The sequence below is a fragment of the Galeopterus variegatus genome, unplaced genomic scaffold (assembly GCF_000696425.1).
Source record: "Galeopterus variegatus unplaced genomic scaffold, G_variegatus-3.0.2 Scaffold477, whole genome shotgun sequence".
NCBI lineage: Eukaryota > Metazoa > Chordata > Mammalia > Dermoptera > Cynocephalidae > Galeopterus > Galeopterus variegatus.
In genome coordinates this window covers 411532-435412 of record NW_007726588.1, presented here as the reverse complement: position 1 = coordinate 435412, position 23881 = coordinate 411532, and the positions used below count along the sequence as shown (strand labels likewise).

General features: G+C 35.6%; 2 protein-coding genes across 2 annotated transcripts; one reads left to right on the top strand and one right to left on the bottom strand.

The window, feature by feature from the left end:
* The first annotated feature begins 1515 nt into the window (after positions 1 to 1515).
* On the top strand, positions 1516 to 6158 carry ENPP4 (ectonucleotide pyrophosphatase/phosphodiesterase 4 (putative)). The gene is made up of 3 exons (XM_008569207.1): positions 1516 to 2368; positions 3017 to 3187; positions 5421 to 6158. The coding sequence occupies exons 1-3, from the start codon at positions 1543 to 1545 to the stop codon at positions 5780 to 5782; spliced, it is 1359 nt and encodes a 452-aa protein (XP_008567429.1). The 5' UTR covers positions 1516 to 1542; the 3' UTR covers positions 5783 to 6158.
* Positions 6159 to 18237: 12079 nt separating this feature from the next.
* On the bottom strand, positions 18238 to 23672 carry ENPP5 (ectonucleotide pyrophosphatase/phosphodiesterase 5 (putative)). Its single transcript, XM_008569205.1, has 3 exons — positions 22814 to 23672; positions 21272 to 21448; positions 18238 to 18934 (listed from the first exon to the last, which is right to left on the bottom strand). Exons 1-3 carry the CDS (start codon positions 23640 to 23642, stop codon positions 18501 to 18503), a joined length of 1440 nt encoding a protein of 479 aa, XP_008567427.1. The 5' UTR covers positions 23643 to 23672; the 3' UTR covers positions 18238 to 18500.
* Between the last annotated feature and the right edge of the window lie 209 nt (positions 23673 to 23881).

Below are 23881 nucleotides of genomic sequence, written 5' to 3'. Positions count from 1 at the left end.
TATGGTCATACCCCAGATCTTCTTACTCTGGAATATTGAATTAATTCACTTCATTCTGACAACAACCCACTACATTTTCATAACTTTCACTGCAAGTTACTCTTAAAACATCAGTTCTTTGACTTCGTTAGAACCTCTAGTCCAAAAACCTCACTACTTATTGCATATCTCAGTTTCAGCTTAGATGCTGCAGCTGAAATTTCAGCCACTGTTTAGTCAGCATCTTTAACTTTCATAGTCATTCTTCAGTTTCTGGCAGAATCTCAAGCCTGGGTAGGATCAGCTGCCTGTTTTGTTCATGCCCGTGCCAGGGCCACTGAGTTGCTAGGGAAAACCAGTCAACAGTGTCACTGAAAATTCATGACACCAGCTATCAACATCACCCACCAGTCCTACTGTTTCCTTGTACATTGGCCATTCTCCTCATTCTCCTCATTGAGCAGTTCAGACATTCTCTGTATCTCAGACTTCTAAACCTTTTCCCACCCTACTCCCTATCAATAGTTGCAATTAATGGAGCCTACCTCCAGAAACAGAGAATGCAACTCCCATCCCCTCCAGCCTGCAAACCTGTTAGCTGACCTAGCCTTCTCTCCTGTTAAAACAGAGGAGGTATCCTGCCCATCTGAAGTGAATCTTTCTACCCAAATCACATATCCAATTTTGTTAGAGACCAAACAGTGGGAAGATTTATTAGGGAAAAGCTGTTTTTGTTCAATGGATTGTTGAAAAGAAAAGAACAAAAAATCAGGGACAGCTCAGAGCCTGGGCTATTAGGGAGAACGGTTATATCTTTGAAAGTAAGTTTAAGAGGGATGTGGTGATGAAATTCATTTCAACAGCTGTTGGATTTTTTCAGAAGTGACTGCAGCATCCAAGTCTCTGTAGGCTTTGTTAATCAACCTCATGAAAATATTGGGGCAGGTACAGACTGAGGTGGGGTCTTTTTCTCAAGTAGTGTTTATTTATTAACTCCGCTTTTTTAGGCCAATATTTTTCAACAAGAATTGGTGATGAGCCCAATGTGATAGAATTTCCATCAACTATTTTTGTAGGTTAAAGGAACTATAGGGTACTATTTATTAAATCTCCCTCTCTGAAGCCTCTGAAAGCTTGCCATTATTTGTATTTTGTACAAAAGAATCATTTTGTTTCTTCATCTGTTCTTATTAAGCCTTTAGAATAATTTATGCTGCTGCAAAGGAGCAAGGCAGCCAAACAGGAGTATTTATGTGGAGTATATAAATGGCCCATTTCTCCTTTAGAGTATGAAAGGTGGGGCAGGACATATACAAATAGGAAATTGAACAAGTAAAGGCAATTTTAATATTTTTTCAATTTTAGCTATCTTTAAATAAATGACATTATTTAATTTTTAAGTTGATGTAGGTAAAGCTGGCATATGAAAAGTTTATAAATGTTGTTTCTCTTCTTTTGTCAGCTAAACTTCTGAAACTTAATCCAAATCATATAGCATTACTACTTATGAATTGTGTTTTTATATTTTAGGAACCCTGGTTGCTGTCCTTCAACATATTCATTATGAAGTTATTAGTAATACTTTTGTTTTCTGGACTTATAACTGGTTATAGAGGTAACTCTTCCTATAGTTTGCCACCCAAGTTACTCCTGGTGTCCTTTGATGGCTTCAGAGCTGATTATCTACAGAATTATGAATTTCCTCATCTCCAGAATTTTATCAAAGAAGGTGTCTTGGTAGAGCATGTTAAAAATGTTTTTATCACTAAAACATTTCCAAACCACTACAGTATTGTGACAGGCTTATATGAAGAAAGCCATGGAATTGTGGCTAATTCCATGTATGATGTAGTCACAAAGAAACATTTTTCCGACTTTAATGACAAGGATCCTTTTTGGTGGAATGAGGCAATACCTATTTGGGTGACCAATCAGCTTCAGGAAAACAGATCAAGTGCTGCTGCTATGTGGCCTGGTACTGATGTACCCATTCATAACACCATACCTTCCTATTTTATGAATTATAGCTCTTCAGTGTCATTTGAGGAGAGACTAAATAATATTACCATGTGGCTTAACAGTTCGAACCCACCAGTCACCTTTGCAACACTCTATTGGGAAGAACCAGATGCAAGTGGCCACAAATATGGACCTGAAGATAAAGAGAGCATGGGGAAAGTGTTGAAAAAAATAGATGACCTTATTGGTGACCTAGTGCAAAAACTCAAGATGTTAGGATTGTGGGATAATCTTAATGTGATCATAACAAGTGATCATGGGATGACCCAGTGTTCTCAGAACAGACTGATAAACTTGGATGTCTGCCTCAATCATTCAGACTACACTCTTATAGATTTGTCCCCAGTTGCTGCAATACTTCCCAAAATAAGTAAGTAAAATTTTAGCTGAAGGATACTATTATTTGAATGGGGCAATTGATTGAGGAGGGAGGCTTGTATAAAAGAATGAAGCTCTGGCTTTTTGTAGTTCAGGACCATGTACTTATACTCACTCAGTGGGGCTCTTTGTTTTTTTCCCCCTACTTTACAAGTTTTGAGCAATTGGCTTATGGTTTAGGTTCAAAGTGATTATTTCTTTGTTTTTTCTTTTAAATATATTTCTTAATTATTTGCACTAATGGAAGAAGGAAATTTTTATCCTTAAATAATCTGGGATTTTAGTATGAGATGTACCTTTCTTCTACCTATTGTAGAATTGTAATTAGTAGTAACATGTAATTTGTTTGTGTCTACCTAGGCAGCTAGACATGAAAATTGTCCCGTTTCTACAAAAATCTATTGGGATAATACACAAGATGAAAAAAAAGATATGTGAATGCTTGAGAAAGCTGTGTATGTACATGTGTATCAGTCCCCAAGACTGTCACACAATTATTATTTCTCTGCTTTTTTAAGAATTAAGTGATTTAATAGATGACATTGTCCAGAATTTATTTCCACTTATTTTAGTGAGTCATATTTTTTTCCTTATCAGTAAACCATGACTTTTTCCATTTGCTATTTTCTTTTCTTTCCAGATAAAACAGAGGTTTATAACAAGCTGAAAAACTGTAGCTCTCACATGAATGTTTATCTCAAAGAGGACATTCCTAATAGATTTTATTACCAACATAATGATCGAATTCAGCCTATTATTTTGGTTGCTGATGAAGGCTGGGCAATTGTGCTAAATACATCATCACCAAAATGTAAGTATTTATTTAGGATATTTCTTTTATATCCTAGGGACAAATTACACATTGAGACACTGTTCTATTAAGGGAGTACTTTGATTTAGAGATATTCACACAGAATAACTAATTGAATTTTCAACTAGATAATTCTCAGGTCTTCATTTGATAACAATTTATAGTAACCACAGTTTCACCCTTAGATTGGAAGAATGGATAATGTTAAGGGTGAACCCATAGTTTTACTTTCTTACCAAAACTGCAGTTATTGTCAGTAATTTTCAAGATAGGTTCTCTTGATTTGTAGAAAATAAAAGAGAAAGAAGTAAAGAAACATTAAAAGGGGAGAGATTAGTAGTTCAAATTTCTTTTTCTTGTGTGTGTGTTAAAAAAATTTGTCCCAGTAATCCTGAGTCTTTCCCCAATGAGGAAATCATTTACCTGAACGCTACAGCTTTTCATAACACTGGGCGAGAACCAGGAAGTAAACAAAAAATTCTACCAAATAAACAAAAATAAACATATCAGAATCTGTCCTAAAACTGAGATAATATACAGGGGAAAGTTACAGGTCTTGCCTCAACTGAAGCTTATTTGTCTGTATTTTACATTCAATCTGAATACTTTTTTAAAAGATCTGATTTTGTAGTATTTAGCAGGAGTCAGCAAAGTTTTTCTGTAAAGGCCCACATAGCAAATATTTTAGGTTTTGTGGGCCAGCTGGTTGATGTCTGAGCTACTCAACTCTGCCCTTATAGTGTGAAAGCAGCCATAAACAATATGTAAACAAATTGAAATGGTGTGTTGTAGTGAAACTTTGTTTACGAAAATAGTTGGAGAGCCGAATTTGGGTGATGGACTGTAGTTTGCAGATCCCTAATCTATAGCAATTTACAAGAATCAGGCAAGGAGAAGACAGACTCAGGGATAATGGAGTTTGTGTATTATTATATTTATATTACGTTATATACTCATCATTGAAAACTTCAAAAATACCGGAAAGCATAGAATGACAACAACAACTATCCGTAATCCCTCAATTCAGAGAAACAGACAAATGTTAATTGTAGCAGTTTTTCCCCTTCTAATGTTTTTTTCTATTATATGTACATGCATATTTTAATAGTATTGAAATTATAATATCTATATATAGTGTTATATTTTGCTTTTTGTCATATTGGTCACATTATTTTTATTACAAAATATTTCAAACATACAATTGAATAATAATTTGACAAACATCAATATACTCATCACTTAGTCACCTGCACTTAATATCAAAGTAAGAACTTATTAAATCCAACTGGATACTCTAAAAGGCAATATTTGTTAAAATAAAACTAAAAATTGGGAATGTGGTGTTGGAGTTATATCAGGGACCATCACATGTTTTTCTTTGAGTCAGACTTTTACTGTAGTTAGAAGTTAGAGTCATCTGGTTAGAATGCACATTCAGTACAAGAATCTCTTCTGTAATTCTCAAATATCTGGCCCTCCTGAAGTTGTGGTGTTTATTAACTGTCAGTAAACCAGTAGTACATTATGTTACCCTATTTTTTATTTTTTTTTTAAATCACAAGAGCAATTGAGATAAGTAAGGCTGCAGGTTTGGTTCTTCTGCTTCACTGATCTTACTCACTTTTGTCCCCAGTTAGTTATACAGGACCCTCAGCCTGACCAGTCTTTTTATTACTGGTGGTGTTTGCAAAATGTGCTGGAGGTTGACAGGTGATGTGAATGGGGCTAGGGCTGAAAGATAAGTACATCAGGTTGAGAAGTATTATTAAAGTCTGACACCACACCAAGGGTTGCAATCCCCTTGCCGGTCACGAAAAAGACACACACACACACAAAAAGGGCCAAGCCTGTGGCGCACTTGGTAGAGTGTGGCGTTGGGAGCACAGCAGCGCTCCCGTCGCGGGTTCTGATCCTATATAGGAATGACCGGTGTGCTCACAGCGCTCACTGGCTGAGCATGGTGCCGCCGGTCTCAAAAAGGACAAAAAAAAAAAAAAAAAAGTCTGAGGCCATGACCAATTGGGAAAAGGGGTATGTTTGTATGAAAAAGAGGACATAGCTGAGTTGCAGAAACTATAAATTTTTATTCCTGGCACCTGTTTGGTCTAACTGACCAGTATCTTAGTGGATGGGAGTTAGACTGGCAAGAATCTAGTGTACATAAACTAGAAGCAAGTTATTTTGTAATTGAAAGGCTGATCTTACTTACTAACATCATTTTGTTCTTTTTCAGTAGGTGACCATGGTTATGATAATTCTTTGCCTAGTATGCATCCATTTCTAGCTGCCCACGGTCCTGCATTTCGCAAAGGCTACAAGCACAGCACAATTAACATCGTGGATATTTATCCAATGATGTGCCACATCCTGGGATTAAAACCACTCCCCAATAATGGGACCTTTGGTCATACTAAGTGCTTGTTAGTTGACCAGTGGTGCATTAATCTCCCAGAAGCCATCGGAATTGTTATCGGTGCACTCTTGGTGTTAACCACCCTAACATGCCTCATAATAATCATGCAGCATAGACTATCTGTATCCCGTCCATTTTCCCGGCTTCAGCTACAAGAAGATGATGATCCTTTAATTGGGTAATGTACTGGGTAATGTACAAGATTTCTTTGATTAATCACAAAACTAAGGATACGTCCAAAGAATAGTGTTATAATTATGAAAAAATACACATTGAAAGACAACTTAGACCAAGCATGCTAAAATTATTTTATTTTTCCTTGTGTTTTGTTTCAGTGCATTAGCTAATACAAATAACATTGACCATAATAAAATTGCTAGTAAATCATTTGTTAACACCATCTATTTCTCTAACTAGAAATAGCTTTTGAGAAAAATATTCTCTCTGCCTTTTTTTTTTTTTTGCAATGAAGATATGATATGTTTTTTAATGAAAATGTACCAAAATTTAGTAGGCATGCTTTTCTAATAAATTTATATATTTGTAAATGAAACAACAGAAATCTTTATGCAATTCATGAATTTTGTGTATCAGGGAGGAAATGTTTCCTATATTTTTATATTTATCTTTAGTCTGCATCCTAATTAATTCCTTGAGGTTGGAAATTTTCTGTGATGGTTAATAAAATTGGTTAGATCTTAGAAACGATCTAGCATATGAAATTATTTTAAGAGAAGCTGTTAAACTAAGGGCCGGCCCGTGGCTCACTCGGGAGAGTGCGGTGCTGATAACACCAAGGCCCCGGGTTCGGATCCCACATAGGGATGGCCGGTTCGCTCACTGGGTGAGCGTGGTGTTGACGACACCAAGTCAAGGGTTAAGATCCCCTTACCGGTCATCTTTAAAAAAAAAAAAAAAAAATACAAACTAAGATCATGTTATAGAAAGCCTGAGTTGTCACCATGTGTCTTTGTTAAGACTCTTAAGCTGTTGGTCTCAGACTTTCTTTTGAGGATTATTGCTGATAAGAAATTCAGAAGAAAATAGAGAAAAGAGCTTTTCTCTGTTTTTGCTTAATGCCTTTGTGTAAGTTATTTAGTTGTGTGTTTGTCGCGTATACAAGGGTGTTTGCATGTGTGAGAGTACAGATGCTGTGTGACCTCTTATAGAAGGATGCGAGAAGTGGGCTGTAGTCAGGCTTCCACATTCCCGTGGAACATAGTTCTCAGGAAAGGTTATTTTTGCTCTTCATGTTTGTTACTTTCTCCTAACTCACAAATTAAAATCATAATTTTAAAAAGTTCATTAATTTTTGTTACCATTTTTAACTTTCTCAAGTTGTTTATTGTAACCTGAGTTATCCAAGTGCTGTAGAAAAATTTATGACCTGAATACAAATCTGATTTTGATTAGGTCAGAATGAGGAAGAGAGATTTTTACCTTTGGGACTTTATGCATTACTTTTTAGGTAAATGAGTAGTTAAGAAATTTAAAATGGAATTTATCATCTTCTCATCTCTTATACATTGATATGTTAAGTGCCAGAATAGCTTTAGTGCTGCCTCTGCTGTTTTTATTCAGTATTTGGATCAGAGAAATAATCACTGTGCTCATATCATTTAACGTGCTTGTTTAGAGCCAAGGATTTATTTGCTAGGTGGTGCCTTCTGCTAAGCAAAATGTATATAGAGACACCAAATTGTGGCAGACTAGATTATATCTATTAGGGGAAAAATTGGGTTCAAGAACTATTCCTGAAGACCTAAGGCAAGCAATTAATATTAATAGCATGGTCTTTAAAGTTTTTGATAATATGAAATAAACTTGGTAACTATTTTGCAGATACAAAACTAATTTACAATAAATATACATCCCGATTCTCTCTTGATTATCTGTGATGGTAAAGAACAACAGTAATGCCAATCATTAAACATAGGATTATGATGCATCCTGTTGGGTCACTCATAATTTTTTGAGCCTGGATTTTGGTGCCTATTATATTTGGGATTCTTGAGAGGCATTTCCACACTGTGCACAAATAATCCATACTATTGGTCATAAGTTGACTGTATTAAAAACAGTATAATAAATAAATGAAATAAAACCAATGGGACTAATTTTGCTTCTTGACAGATTTTTTTTCTGATTTTTTTCCTCACATAAAACATTTATCCTAAAGGTTAATAAGTTGATCTGAACGAAATAATAGAAAAGTTCCTTTCTACTTAAATTTCCATTAAAAAAATAAAGACTAAAACTGATATTTAACCCTTTTTTTTTAAAGTAGTGGACATTTTTGAAGTGCCTAAAATAGTAGCAGGATATTTTATACTAGTTGAGTAGAGCTTGGCTCTTGCAGTGGTGCGAGTTTTAGTTATTACATTAGCTTGAATGTTGATTATGAGTTTCAGAAATCTGTACATGGCATCCAATCCATATAAATGACTTTTATATAGGATGGAATAGGGAGGGATGTCCTGTCAGTGTCTTACCCCTTTCAACAGGGCATTTACCTATTTCTCTTATCCTTCATTCCATTCTTGAAATATTAACTTTAATTTAAAATCTGGTTATTTTTTAAGTATCTGTGGGTGGGACAAGAATAATATTTGTTTAATCAAAGAAAGTTTATATATTATTATATTGAACTTTGTGTTGATTCATTTGTATCTTAAAAAAAATATCACTGTTAAAGCCAATGACTCCTGTAGTACACTGAGAAGATCTTTTAGTAAAACTAGACTTTTACATTAAGGTTTTAGTGTAAATTATGTTAAATAATTAATATGCTGCTATGTTTTCTGTGTGGTAGAAAGAATTTGGCTCCAGGAAGCATTTAATTGTTTATGACAACAAAACACAAAGGTATTAGGAAAACTTTTAATTACATGTTTTTTTATTAATTCAGTGAGTAAATTCCAAATAAGTACATTTACGTATAACATAGGGACAGTTCTGCTGTTATTAATGTACAAGTTCTTCTGGTAAACAGCAATAGAATAAAAAATATTTGAATGCTTTGTACTATTATTCTATTGGCTTGGTATAAGAAATTACAGATACATTTTTGGAACATTAAAGGATTAAAATGCCTTTGCATTATTCTTGGGTATTTCTCTTTCTTGCACATATCTGATAACTTTAAGGATGATTGCATTTAATTACTTTTATCTGGAGGGTTTTACTTCATTGTTAACACATAAAGTTATAAATGATGGACAAAGGTAAAATGGAAAGTGTGTATTTATTGTCAGTTCTTAAAATAGTGTGTAAATAAAATGTGTGCTTTAAAGAAATTTGTATGTAATGTCTTAAGTATATTTTGATTATATTGTTTGAAGTTATAGTTAATGACTTTGTTTATGATTTTAAAAATGTGAATAAAATCTAGCAAAACATTCTTACTGTAATAAAGTACAGTGTTATTGATAATTTTTAAATTTGTCACCTTCTTGCAAAATACTGTATACATGCTGTGATAGACGTTCACATGACTTAGTAAATACTGCAAAAATTCAGTCATTTATTACAGATTTAATCAGGATTAAGTGTATAACATCTAATCAAAATTTTAAAACAGTGTATAAATATACATTCGAGCATAAGGACATAATTGAAAAGAAAGCCAAGATAATTTTGCAGATCCTCCAGAACTATAATTGACTAACGGAAAGAAGTTTGAAAAAGCTGATTGTAAAACAGTGGGGAGATTATAGTATTTAAATATGTTTTGTACATAGCCATAGGTATGTAATGACTTTTCCAGTTGAATATAGATTCAACAAAGTTCTGTCTAGTAGAACAGTGATTAATTTATTCCCTATTTTCTCATTCAGTGAACCCTGCTGGTAACTGTGGAAAAATAAAAGAATAAAAGGTACTTTCTTTACTCTGGAAGAGAGTTCTTTCAAAAGTAGTAAAACTATATTACTTATGTCTACTCATGGTTTAACTCTTGTTTCTTAGATCTTTGAATCCAGAATCATTTCCTAGGCCCTGTGCTTCCTGAAGTTTGGATGCCAGCTTCACCTTTCTCCTACTCCCCAGCCTCCTTGGTGCCTGTGTTTGGGTATTTTTACAACCCTCTCAGTACATACATATGCACACACACACAACCATCTCTTGAGAGAATATATGAGAATCCCTGTCAAACACACAAACACACTGGTCATAGCATTTTATATATATATATATATATATAAAGAAAAAAAGGAAGATGGCACAAATTAGTAATATCAGTAATAAAAGGGACAGTCACTATAGCTCCTACATATATTAAAAAAATAAGGAAATATGCGAATAAATTTGGCAATTTAGATATAATGTACAAATTTCTTGAAAAATATGCCAAAACTGACACAAAATTAAATAAAAAAATCTTAGTAGCCCTATGTCTATCACATATTTATAGAAAATGTCCCCACAAAGAAAACTCCAAGTTCAGGTGTTTTCACTGATTAGTTCTATCACACATTTGAGGAAGAAATGGTAACAGTTTTACACAGACTCTTACAGAAAATAGAGGAAGAAGGAACACATTCTAACTTCTCATAAGGCCAGTGTAACACTGGTACCAAAACTTGAAAAAGACATTAAAAAAAAATCATTGATGAATATCTCTATGAACAAAAAAAAATTTTGACAAAATATTATCTAATTGAATTCATCAGTATTTCAAAAGGATAATGCACATTAGTAAGTGGAGTTTGTCACAGGACTGCAACATTGGTTTGATCATTGAAAATCAGTGTTATCCTCCATATTAACAGGAAAGAAAAAAAAAGGAAAACATCAGGTCAATGAATGTGGGAAAACATTTGGCAAAATTCAAAACCTATTTAGCGTATAAACATACAACCTGCCCACACTTGGAGTAGAAGGGAACTTCCTGAAGCAGATAAAATGGCATCTATAAAAAAACAACAAAACAAAGCTATAGCTAATATACGAAATGATGAAATACTAAATGTTTTTCTTAGATCAGGAACAAGGCAAAGATGTCCATTCTCATCACTTATATTTAACATTGCACTGGAAGTCCTAGCAAGTGTAATAAGGCAAAAAACATAAGTATTAAAAAATAAAACTTTTATATTTACAGATGACATGATTATATACGTAGGAAATCCAAACAGATCTACAGATAAACTGAGTTTGACAAAATTGCTGGATATAAGGTCACTATACAAAAGTCAAGTGTTTTTCTATATCTCAGTAGAAAAAAATTAGAAAATCAAAATTTAAAACTGATATCATTTACATTGGTTTCAACAAGTGTGGAATATTTAGGAAGGTCTAACATGCAGAGTCTGCATAAAAAATTATAAAACATTGAGTGTAGAATAAACAGGGCTATAACACATGGGTTGGAAGATTTCATATTGTAAAGATGGCAGTTCTCTTCAAATTGATCTTTGCATCCAAACAATTCTAGCATGGTTTTATTTACTTTTTTATAGAACTGTGTAAGCTAACTCTAAAATTTATGTAGAAATGCAAAGAGTCAAGACAATCCTGAAGAAGAATAAAATGGTAGGACTTACTCTGTTAGAGGTCAAGAATTATTACAAAGTTACAATAAGATAGTATGGTGTTGACACGAGGATAGACAAGTAGATGAACAGAATTAGCCACCTTTGTTAAAAGTCCACACGTGTGGATGTATTAGACATCTCTGTACCACCTCAAATCCATTCGCCTATTTCTTTCTCCAGTTTTATCCTGGCTTTGGGCAACTTCCCACAGATGCAACCTGACAATGCTCAGTCTCTTTCTGGCCCAGAGTTGCCTGGCCCAGACACTACAGCATTGGGTGCCTATGAGATAAGGCTTGGCACTTATGCATGCGCTACCCAGAAGTATAGGGAGTTAATGCCCATGGGGCTACCCTTAACCAGTAGGGTTTGGCGACCACATGGGTAAATGCTTTGCTCTCATCTTCCATTTCTCAGATAAAGAGTTCTGAGAGGCCTTTCCCAAGGCTCCTCAGAAAGCCGTGTGGGACTGAACACCATTCACCCATAATGGAGGGCAACTCTCTATCTTTGTATGGCTTTCCCTGCATCTCTCTTTCACTCCCCACCTCTCACTCTCAGGATCACTTTGCAAATCAATTACCTGCATACCAATCCTTTATCTCAGAATCTGCTTTTGGAAAAACCCAGGCTGATTTAGAAAATATACCCAACAAAAAGGTATACATATGTGCACCAAAAGACATGTAACAAGAATGTTCATTGCAGCCTTATTTATGGTAACATCAAACAGGAAATGATTCCAATATCCAAAATGGTAAAATACGTAAATTGTGGTATATTCATATAATTTAATTCCATGAAGCAATGAAAATAAATCATTGCTACACACATGAGCATGGATGAATCTCACAAACACAATCTTGAGCATAAAATGCCGAACTTAAATATACTGTATGATTTCATTTAGATAAAGTTTTAAAATAGGTAAAATTATTCTATTGTGTTCCTAGACAGGATTGTGGTTACCATAGGGCTGAAGGGAGGAGGTGGTGATTGAGAAGGGTATCAAGAAGGTCTTCCAGAAGTGCTGATAATGTGCTATGTTCTACTTCTTTTCTAAAGCAGTAGTTAGATGGATTTACTTTTTGATAAAAGGCCATGTTTAATATTTGTGCACTTTGGAGTATATTTTACTTCAATAAGAAGTTAAAATAAATACTGTATTTGATATACAGTATTACAAAGAAACAGAACAAGAACTTTTGAAAATTAAAAACAAGACTTGTTCACAAAAGGTAAAAGTCTTAAGGCTTGGAAGATGAAGTCAAGAACATATCTTAAATGGTGTAACAAAAAGAATGGTTGAAAAGTGTTAAAAATGAGAGCTAAATGATAAACCAATTCACAGGGTTCAACACCTGACTAATATGAGTGCCGAAAAGGGTAAACAAAGTGAATTAAAGGGAATTATAAAATAAACTAAAACTGTGAGAAATTTCTAGAGTGAAAAAGAGATAGCCTTTAAAATGAAAGGGTCTACTGAATGACAAGTGGAGTGACCTAGATAACAGCTTTTAAATGTCAGGGAATTAAGGATTTAAAAAACATATGGAAGAGAGAACATAAACTGACTTAAGACCTCTCGACAGCAACCCTGAAGGGAGAGTACAATGGAATATTACCAAATTGGGAGATGTGAATACATTTTCTTGTACGGCATCTCATTTTCTCATCGTCTTTAAATGTCTTTATATTATTATTATTACTTTTTTTGTTTTGCATTCCTTGTTATGTGCTGAATTTTGTCCCCCCAAAATCCCTATGTTGAAGTCCTTACGCCCAGTACCTCAGAATGTGACCATGTTTGGCAATAGGGCCTTGAAAGAGGTAATTAAGGTAAAATGAGGTCATATGGGTGGACCCTAATCTGACTGATGTCATTATAAAAAGAGATTAGGATACAGACACACACAGGGGTAAGGATTGGTCTAAACACATGTTCTGCCATTATTGGAAGCAGAAGTTCCTGGATTCATTGTTAAGTATAAAAAGCATAATGACAACAGCTAACAGTGAATGGGAATTTGTAATGCTCCAGCAAAACTCTTCTAAATACTTTGTATGTAATAATTCTCAATACTTGCAATCACTGCATGAAGTTGTACTGCTTTTACGTTAATATATGTGAGGGTACTTCAGAAAGTTCATGGAAAAATAGAATTGAAAGATAATACAAATCTTTCCATGAACTTTTTGAAGGCCCTGTGAATGTGTGTGTGTACGTAATTTCTGTAACATTTAGTGATTTGGATGAAAGGGAGAGGCAGAAGTGAATACTCAGTCTTCCACGTATTGATAGAGTCAAATTTCTGAGAGATTGTATGTGGTGGAGAGTATGGAGTCTGGAGTGAGATTGCCCAAGTCTGAATTCCATCTCAGCTTAGTAGCCACCTCACCTCAGACAAGTTACTTAACTTTTCTGTGCCTGACTTTCCTCATCTGTAAAATGAAGTAAAGGCAGTTTTCCCTTCTTCCTTCCTCATGCTTCATGATTCTTTTTTCCTTTTTAAAAACCATTTTCTTTCTGTTTGAAGAACTTCCTTTAGCCTATCTTTAAGCCTACTTCTGAGGATGATTTTCCCTTCATTCTTGAAGTATAGTTTCATGGTATATAGAATTCATGGATGACAGTGGTTTTTTCCCCAGCACTTTAGAAATAATGTGCCATTGCCTGCCTTCTGGCCTCCATGGTTTCTTGCTGTCATTAGAACTGGTGTTCCTCTGGGCCAACCCTGTGGCTCACTCGGGAGAGTGTGGCGCTGGGAGTGCCAAGGCTGCGGGTTCGGATCCTATATAGGGATGGCCGGTGCGCTCACTGGCTGAGCGCGGTGCGGGCGACACCAAGCCGAGGGTTACGATCCCCTTGCCAGTCACAAAAGAAAAAAAAAAAGAACTGGTGTTCCTCTACAGAAAAAGCATTGCTTCTCTCTGGCTACTTCCAAGATTTTTTGTCTTTTTCACGAGTTTACTTATGATATATTTTGGTGTCGATTTCTTTGGGGGTTCACTCCACTTCTTGGATCTGTAGATTTGTGTTTTTGGTCAAGTTGAAGAAATGCCATTATTTTGTCAAATAGTCTTTAAGCCTCCCCTTCTAGGACCCTGATGATATATGAATGTCAGATTTTTTTCTTCCTGTCCCACAGGTTCCTGAGGCTGGTTAAAATTTGATGAATTCTATTGTTCTGTACTTAAATTCACTGATTCTGTCCTCAGCCAACTTCATTCTACTATTGAGCCCATCCAGTGAGTTGTTATTATATTTTTCAGTTCTAGAATTTTCATTTTTAAAAATAATTTTTCCTTGCTGAGATTTTCTTTTTATTTTAAAGAGAATTTGCAGTTGATTGTTGAAGTATTCTTGTGATAGCTGTTTTAAAATTTTGTATAATCCCAACATCTGATTCATCTTGATGGTGACAATTGTCTTTTCTCATTCTAGTTGTCATTTTCTTGGTCTAAGTATAACAGGTGATTTTCAATTGTATCTTGGATATTTTATGTATTATGTTAAGAGAAGATGGTTTCCCTTTAATTTTTCCTTTTTTTGGCTGCTGGCTCATGCAGGGTTCTGAACCATTGACCTTGGTGTTATCAGTACCACACTCTCCCAAGCAAGCTAACCAGCCAGCAGACATTTAGCAGAAAGTCATGCTGTTTAGGTTAACATGAAGGTCTTGGCCTACTTTTGTGGGCTGTGGTTCTAATGATAGCTCAATTTTCATAACCTTTGTGCCTGGATTATGGGATGCTGCTGAGATTCCTACTGATCTTGGCTGTTCCTACCTGAGGAAGACAGGGTCTTTCCCAGGCCAGCTGCCAGGTGTCTCTTGGTGGGGGAGTGGGTGTAGTGGGAATCCCTGATTTGTACTCCCCCCACCCATTATGTGATCTTTGGGCAGAGGACGAGAGTCTCAGGCCCTGGGGATAAAGAAGCTTCCCAGACAGGGCCACTTGCTTTAACTAGGTCCCTTTTTTAGGTGTTGTTTACTGTAGCCAGGTCCATCTTGCAAGTTCTGCTTGCCCTCTTCTACATCTCTCAGTGGAAGAGTCTCAGTCCCACTGGTGGGGAAGGAGAATGCTTCTCTTGGCTGCTTATTTTTAACAGGGTTCCCAAATGATACCCTTCATTGATTGTATTGATCCTCTTGCTAGTGATATGGGATTACCTGATGTTGTCAGAGAGACACCTCCTTGATCCAGGGGAGGACTAAGATTATCTGGGTTGCTGTCTTGCTAGGTGGGGATTGGGAAGTACAGGCCCTGTGTGGCCTCCTTCTGTTGTGTGGGGAACAAGTGGAGCCCTGCCACTGTGCTGTTCCTTCAGCCCTGAGGTCCCCAACCAGATCACCGCCTTCTTACCACCTTTCAGAGTATCTTGCACTACTTCCAGGGTTTATAGTATGCTTAGGAGGAGCAAGGAAAAGCAGGTCTATGCTATCCTGTCCTGACCAGAAGTTAAAATATATTTTTAATGTCTTTTTTAAAGTGTAAAATTACCTACAAGGTAATAAGGAATTAACAGGGTGAGATTCACAGAAGATTGAAACACTGGAAGTGAGTCCAGAATTCAGGACTATTTTTGTCCTGGGGCACAGGCCAATCTGGAAAAAAGCTATGTGCCTTGCACAGCTGAAGGTCAAGAGTTGGAGTACAGAACCTGCCAAGAGTGGGTTAACCACTTCCTGTTTGGGGTGGGATCCCTTAGATCCTTCCTAGATCTATGATTATCAACTTTGTCTTCTTCAGTTAGCTGAAAAAATATGAGAACTAGAAGAGCTAGTAACAGAGTGCTAGTTTTACCTTACAGGGATAGAAAGCATTTTGAAAAGTAATTTAAATTTAAATACCAGGTGGCAGAGGGAGAAGAAACTGAAACACACACAAATGAGAAAAATCCTATCAATAAAGGAATTGTATGAAATGACTGATGGTGGAGGATATGGAGCAAAACTGAAGGGGGGGCTCCATTCCTCTGACTTTTAAAAAATTCTTATTTACAATTAGTAAGATTAGCTAGTCTACATTTTATTTTCATGTGCTAATTTGTGTTCACTGCATACAAAGTTTGACCATGAAGACATGCAGGTATAATAGAACAACACAAAAGCTATCAAAGGATGAGTGACAAGATTTTCTCAGAAAAGTTTAAAATTTTATTTTCCTTCAGGTAAACTCTCCTGATGATATTTTACAGGAGTATATCCATAAATAAAATAAACCATCTAATAATCAAATCTTATCAGGATTTTAGTGCTTTCATTGATATTACAGAATTTACTTTCTTGTTACTGCTCATAGCCCCTTCTAAAATGAACTTAGTGCAACAATTAATTTAAATGTACAGACAGCATTTGAATAATAATGCTTTAAAATGGATTAATTTTGTCTTCCAGTCATTATACTAACATCTCAATAATACAAGTTAAGTTCATAGCTACAAAGAAGCCAACGTGAGTGCCCACATATTCTGGCATGTCTAATCCAGAGTCCAGACTCCTGAGGAGTTTGCTATGTACCATCTGACTTCTCACCTTTCTTATCTGTCGGTCACTTCCAGTCATTCCATTCTGTCCTAGTAAGGTTTTATAATGAAATGAGAATTAGGTGTTAACATTCTTCCTTGGTATTATCATTAAAAAAATAATAATCATTCACCTAATTTTAGGAAGCACTTAACTTCAGTTACATTTGTTCTTCACATCTGATTTGTCTTTTCTTTCTGGAATAGTTAGTTATACCATTTTATCTACTTATTAGCCAACTGGTGTATAAATATGCACAAAATAACATTATTATCTATGGGGTCATGTGTCTATAAACTGCTTTTATTTTCTTCAAGGAAAGCTTTCCAGGGATTATGCTTTCCTTTGTGAAGCCATATGTAATACATCTCTCCCAAACTTCTTGACTATAGAGATCTAAAGCACAGCTTTAGGTTATTGGAATGAGAGAGGCCGAGATGACTAGGCAAGTGAAAAATACCACCGAGGAGGTAGAAGCCTATTTGTGAATTTGGATTCATCCTGATTGCACTGAACACCTGGTAGGTGGACATTCAAATATTTCTTGAAACAGGGCTATATAATGTCAGCTCCTCTGTGATTCAATACCTGTTACCACTAAGAGTTAGTTTAATTTGACTTTAAAAATAAAATAGTCTTCTACAAACAATCTCTGCTGTTGTCAACATCACCATTTAGTTCTGGAAATGAAAAGTCAAATGATAACAAATCTTTCTCTCAGGCCAGTAGGCAGCAGTTTTTGCTAGCAGGTACCCTTTACCACTGTTCTGGGTACAGTGTGAACATCTCTAACGTGGTCCTGCCTAATTTTTTTCCAGGCTCCATTCAGCTCTTTCCAAGGATTAAATGGCCTATATTTTACCTAATATAGTTGGTGCTCGTTTGCAACTCTGGATTTTCAAATGCTTAAATCTTAAAGATGCTTGTGCTCTGTTACTACCTGCTACCAGAAAGAAAACAAACATTGTTTCATCGAATATGATTTTTAATGTGATTAATAGTGATTTAGTTTTCAAAGAAGCAAATAATTACAGACAAGAGAAAAAACATTGCTGAGATGGTACCTGATTTTTTCAGGCCACTGCTAGACTACCAGGAAAGAAATGTATATTCATGGTGTCTTTGTTATAAAAATCAGAGCCATAGGACTAATCAGGAAATAGTGATAATTAATTTTATGACAGAAACAATATGTTTCGAATGACTCTGTCAGTATTTGAATCTTTTGGGGGAAAAATAAATGAAAACTCATGTCTTCTGGAAAGAAATATGGCAAGAAATACCTACATGTGCAACGTGTTGTTGGGAATGTATCTCTCCAAAATTCAAGGTACAAAGGTGATCACATTAAATTTTCAAGTTTTCACTTTCTTCTTGTTTTAAGGAGATAGATTTGTACATCATTCAGGAATTATTAGAAATTTCATTCAGTTTAACAATGAATAACAAATATTCTGTAATATGGGTGCAAAAAATTGTCATTTTCAGCCAAGTTATAAGACATAATTGTCCGTAAAGTGCATTTCAAATAAAAGTACCCATTAGGAGAGTAATTTAAAGTGCAATGTATAAGTTAGAACAATGGAGACATATTCTCACATCCTTAATCCTTAACAGGTATAAGTATTTTGGTCCCTGTGGGTGTGTGTGGGGGTGAGAGAGAGAGAGAGAGAGAGAGAGACAGAGACAGAGACCGAGAGAGGGAGACTGTTTAAATTATGTATATATGCTTGATGGTCACTGCAAATGTCTGAAACTGGTTTCCTAGAATTTAACCTTCAAACACTGACATAATTATACATTCTCCACTTCTATGTGCAATTCCACTCAAAGTAGCATTAGGCTTGTAATAATGGTTGAGCTATTTCAGCTTGCATATCTTGTAAGGCAGGCATTTGACTTTGAATTAAATGTTTAATGAAAATTACAAAAAATACAATCACTATAGTGCTGCCAAGAGCAACCCCTATGAAATAAGGATATGCCTCCTCTTGCTCATATTCATATTCACTTGGTTTTACACTACCAGGGAGGGGGGTAGTACTCGGTGTATAAGGAATTGGTTTTGGAGTTGCTGAATTGAGCATATCCTTGACATTCCTGAATGATCCATTGTGTGGCGTGGTGGTGATATTGAGGAGGTGGCACAGCAGTGGGTACAGATCTGTGGAGTTCATAGCTTCTTTTGTGAAATTCTTTCTGAAGGCAGGACCATGGGCTAAAAATATAGGATGCATTTCTGCTAATGCATTATCATAGCCGTGGTTGCCTACTGTAAAGAGAAAATGCATGAATAAGTTAGCTGACCAGATGACATTTAAATGGAAATAATTTTTGTATGGTCAAGTTCTGAACTTAAATGCAAATTTTACCTAATTTGACTTTAGAAATAATCTTTGACAAACAATCTCTGCTGTTGTCAACATCACCATTCACTCAGGAAATGAAAACTCAAATGATCACAAACCTTTCTCACAGGCTAGCACTACTTAAGCCACAGAGGAAAGGTAAAGAGCAAAGCTAAAGGTAAAGAGCCAATTAAGCCACAGAGGAAAGGTAAAGAGCAAAGCTAAAGGTAAAGAGCCAAGATCGGGAAAAATTAGTGATAATTTTTTTTGGTGGTTGGCAAAGTAATATTCAGCAAATACCGAGTATCTACTATGTGCCAATTATTGTTATAAAGATAAAGGGATAAAGGTGCTCTTAGTCTTATCATGAAAATAATAAACTCATAATTACCAATAAAAGGGGAAATGCTCATAAGAAAAATAAAAGACCACAAAATCAAATCTCTAGCTACAGCTGCAAACCACTACTAAAAAACAAAGATCAAGAACTTGTAGGTACAGTGGAAAATTTTTGACTTTGGTGGTTCAGATAAGGTTCCAACTTAGCATTGTGTGCTTTAATGTGGCTACAAATGAAGCAAAAACTTTAGGGCACTTCTGAAATATGTATCAAATGAAACAAAATTGAAAGATGAAAACTGTATAATAAAAGCTGCATTTTAAAGGCATGTGTGCCTAGCATTATATCAAGGTGCAAGGCAAAGGAGCTACTGCAGATTTGATGGCAACCAAAGGAAACTGACTGGCTTTATTTTAAAAGTGGCAAGGAGAAAGACTAGTAAACTAATCTCTAATAACTATACTTGCTACAGGAAATATGCAATGGGAACACTAACACGGCCACAAAAAAAAATCCTAAATCAATTTCTCTGAATTTCATATACTGACCCCTGGTCATCTCAAAGTAATTTGAAATTTGCCTGGCAAAATTCATCTAAGGAAGTCATTCTAAATGTCACAATTCTTTTGAGTTTATTCAAGTAAAAATGACGCTGGATTTTTGAATCACTAGTAATTATCTGACAGGGTACTGTGCTATTCTACTTAACTAATTGATAGTAACATTGGGAGATGTGCCATTATATAATTTGCAATTGATTGGATGATTGCGGTGTTCATTTCTATGAGAAGTTGGGATCTCAGCTCTCAGTCATGAAGGCAAAGATAATTCTCTCATATCACACTTATTAGAAAATCATATTTTAAATTAAATCATGATGACTTACCTGAAACATTTTTCATGAACAGGGACTTTGTTTTTTAGTAGTAGCCCCTACCATATATGCTTGATCCAGTAGAAATATTTAATAATGGATGTGTAAAGCCAGTGGTCCTCAAACTTTAGTGTGTATGAGGCTCCTGGGGGGCATGTAAAAGATTACCAGGCCCTTCCCTCACAGTTTCTAATTCAGTAAGTATGGGGTGGGCCCAAGATTTTGCATTTCTAATAAGTTCCCAAGTGATCTGGATGTTGCTGGATCAGAGGACACATTTTAAGAACCACTGCTTTTGGACATTAGGGCTTAATTATCTTGTGGAACTCCTGCTGAGTATATTCTGCAGTGGCCAATATTTAGTTATTTGTTGAATAAGTGAACATAGCGTGATATAAATAGGAGCATTATTAAGGTTTTCTATCAAAGATAGAGGTGACCATCTATTGTGTAATTATAGTTTACCAAATTAGAATTTCTAGAACACTCCCTTAAATTTATACTAAGTAAAATACATATCTCCTCAAAGACAGCAGTCTTTTTTTGAGCAATCCCTCTAACAGAAGAGCTACCTGGCCAAAACATGAAAATCTGGACATATAAAAGTAGAAATTATTTTCATGCCTAAGGAAATTATATTTAAAGGTCTTCTTAATTCTTAAAGCAGTTTCCCTGGTGTGATTAAATATTGGTTTACAAATCATTATCTGTACCTAAAAACTGTTTTAAGAACCAGAAACCATGTACATGTACACATCTACTACTATGAGTCACAAATATACTACAAATGTCATTGTTAGGCAACTGCTTGTCTTTTAGTCAATAAACATGATAGGAACCCTAAAGGGACATTTTCGTATATCTCATGTATATCATAGACCATTGTCTAAAAAAAATTTCCAGATGCTTAAGGACTGACACAGTGTGGTTCCTTCAACATTCAAGTAACAGAATAAAAACATCAGTGTACAAATTGCTGCATTATCCATAGCCTCCACTTTAGCAAAAAACCATGAAGAATGAGAAGAAATACTGTAACATACTCACACATAAGGTCATCTGACTTATTCTGTAAAATATACCACCCTTTGTCAGCCACTGCTATGATTGGTGGAATTCGATTGTTGTATTTGTAATGCCATCTTTCCGGAATCTCCTCTTTTTTGTAAACAGTAAGATTAGGATGAGCATGAGTTAGTGCTTCATAGACTTCATCAAATTTACCTAAAGGGAAGGCAGGAGAGGCACTCAGAACAAGACACTCATTACTACAACCAACCAACCACAGGCAACGGATTCCCTATTGAGGTAAAAAGCAAACGAGCTGAACATAATGAAAAACAGCCAAACATGTTAGAACACCATCCCTTTTAGGGAAAGAATCTTGAGGGGAAAACTGAGAAATAACTAAGCTTCTGTCATAAGAAAATTCACCTTATAGAATTAAGAGAGGACATTTTATAGAACCAGAAATCTCCAATCTCTAAAGATTTAAATGCACACTCACATACACATATTAATTAGTGGCACAAAGTAAAATGTCTAGGATACCCAAACAAATACAAAGAGCTAAGTTCTGGTAGTTGTGAGTTGCAGAGACAGAGAATCTGTAGAAAAGAAAATATGGTAAGTGGAAGGTGGGTGCTGGAAAAGACAGACTGGAGGTGGAAAGCAGCTCATAAAATGGAAAGGTCCTCACAACACTGGAGGTTTTGTAAAAGTACTCCCTGTGACTGCAAATGCCGTAAACCTGGGCACTGTCTTCAACCCTTTTCATCTTTTTCAAATCCATGTGTTGGGGTTTTGTCCCTGCCTCCCACACCCCAACAAGAGAAAACCATTCCAATTTATACAGGAAATCGAAGGGTTAATGTGATTTTCTTACACAAGAAGAAAAAACTTGCCGTTGGGTGAAAACTTTGTGTGTAGGCGCACATATGTATTTTAACATTCACTGTCTTATATGATTCTCTTAATTCCCCTGTAAGGGATAGAATTCTCATTTCTATTCTGCCACTTACTTTGTGACCTTGGGATGTTGAACCTTTACCTATCTTTAAATGGAGACTAGGCTGAGATGACAGGTTTGGTCTGAGGATTCCAGGAGGTTTGTAAAAAGTTCAAGATATTGTTTTCCACTTATAAGTAAGGAAAATAAATCTCAGACTTACCTAAGCTCTTTCTTCTTCTTATACTCCACTCCTTCCCTATTAAGCAGGTCCTAATTAAGGGTCTACAGAAGGCTTTAGGACTTCCATGTAATCACTGTTAATTGTATTGAAATTCTATGTGTATCTGTCCATCTTAATTTTCTGAGAAGGGAGGCTGTAGATTTCATCCTATTCTCTGATTCCAAAATGGTTAAAACCTACTGCTATAAATATAGAGAGAGCATCAATATTCTAAAAAAAAGGAAAAAGACTCTGAGAAAAGAGATTTTGTGTTTTCAAGATCTAAGGAATAAAACCCAGAATATTACCATGACACAGGCAAGTATACTTTAAGGGCACAGAAACAGAAATTCTCAATTCACTTCATCACAAGGGGCAAGCAGACCTAGCTTCAGATCAACATTCAGGTCAAATTTACCTTCTTTTGGCAAGATGGCTGCTACTGGAGATAGGTCAATCAGGGTATAGTGGTCTTTATCCAGATATTGGTCAAGTTCTATTATCCTTTCCTTAGAACACTGGGTCATTCCGTGATCACTTGTGATGATCAGGTTCAGAATGTTCCACAACTCAGCCTTTTTCAGCATTTGGATGAGATAGCCTAACTTGTTGTCAATATCTGAAATAACAGGCCCCATGAGTGGGCTGTCAGGTCCCAACTGGTGGCCCATGTCATCAGGATCTTCCCAATAGAGAAGCCCAAGATTTATGGGCTCTTTTGATGTAAACCATTCAATAATTTTGGCAACTCTATCTTCAAATGAAACGGATTCATTGTAAGCCATGTAGTGAGTAGGAAAGCTCTTATGTATTTTCACATCTGCTCCGGGCCACATGGCTGCACCACTAGTATGTCCTGCCCTCTGATTTGTGATCCATATTGGCGTTGCTTCTTCCCAAAACTCAGAATCATAAATATTCATGTGACCCAAGGAGAAAGATTTGTTCAGAATAGGATCAAACATCTCATTTGCAACAATCCCATGATTCTCTGCAAAGAGGCCAGTTACTAAAGTATAATGGTTAGGGTAGGTCTTTGTAATAAAAATATTAGTAACTTGCTTCACGTGAACACCAGATTTCATAACATAATGAAAATGGGGTGTTGGAACTTTATATAAGTAATCCCAACGGAATCCATCAAATGACACTAGTAGAACCTTCTGCTGGTCCGGTTGGAGAGAAAATGTAGTTGAAAGAGTCTGTGCAGCAAGTGTGAAGGACACCAAGAGAAATTTTGAAGTCATTTTCAAAGTATTTGATCAGTGTAAGATAATCTGTAGAATAAGCACATAGAAGTTAATGGCAATAATTTTATTTTGTATACTTTACCCCAAACTGAGAGTAATGGTGGTTAGTAATTACAGTTATATCATAAATCACAGCTGGGAAAAATTATGTGGCAGAATTCCATCTTAGACAAGAGACCTGGAGCTACACGTATAATAAAGCTATGAAGTTTATTTACATTTTTAAAACTTTTTTA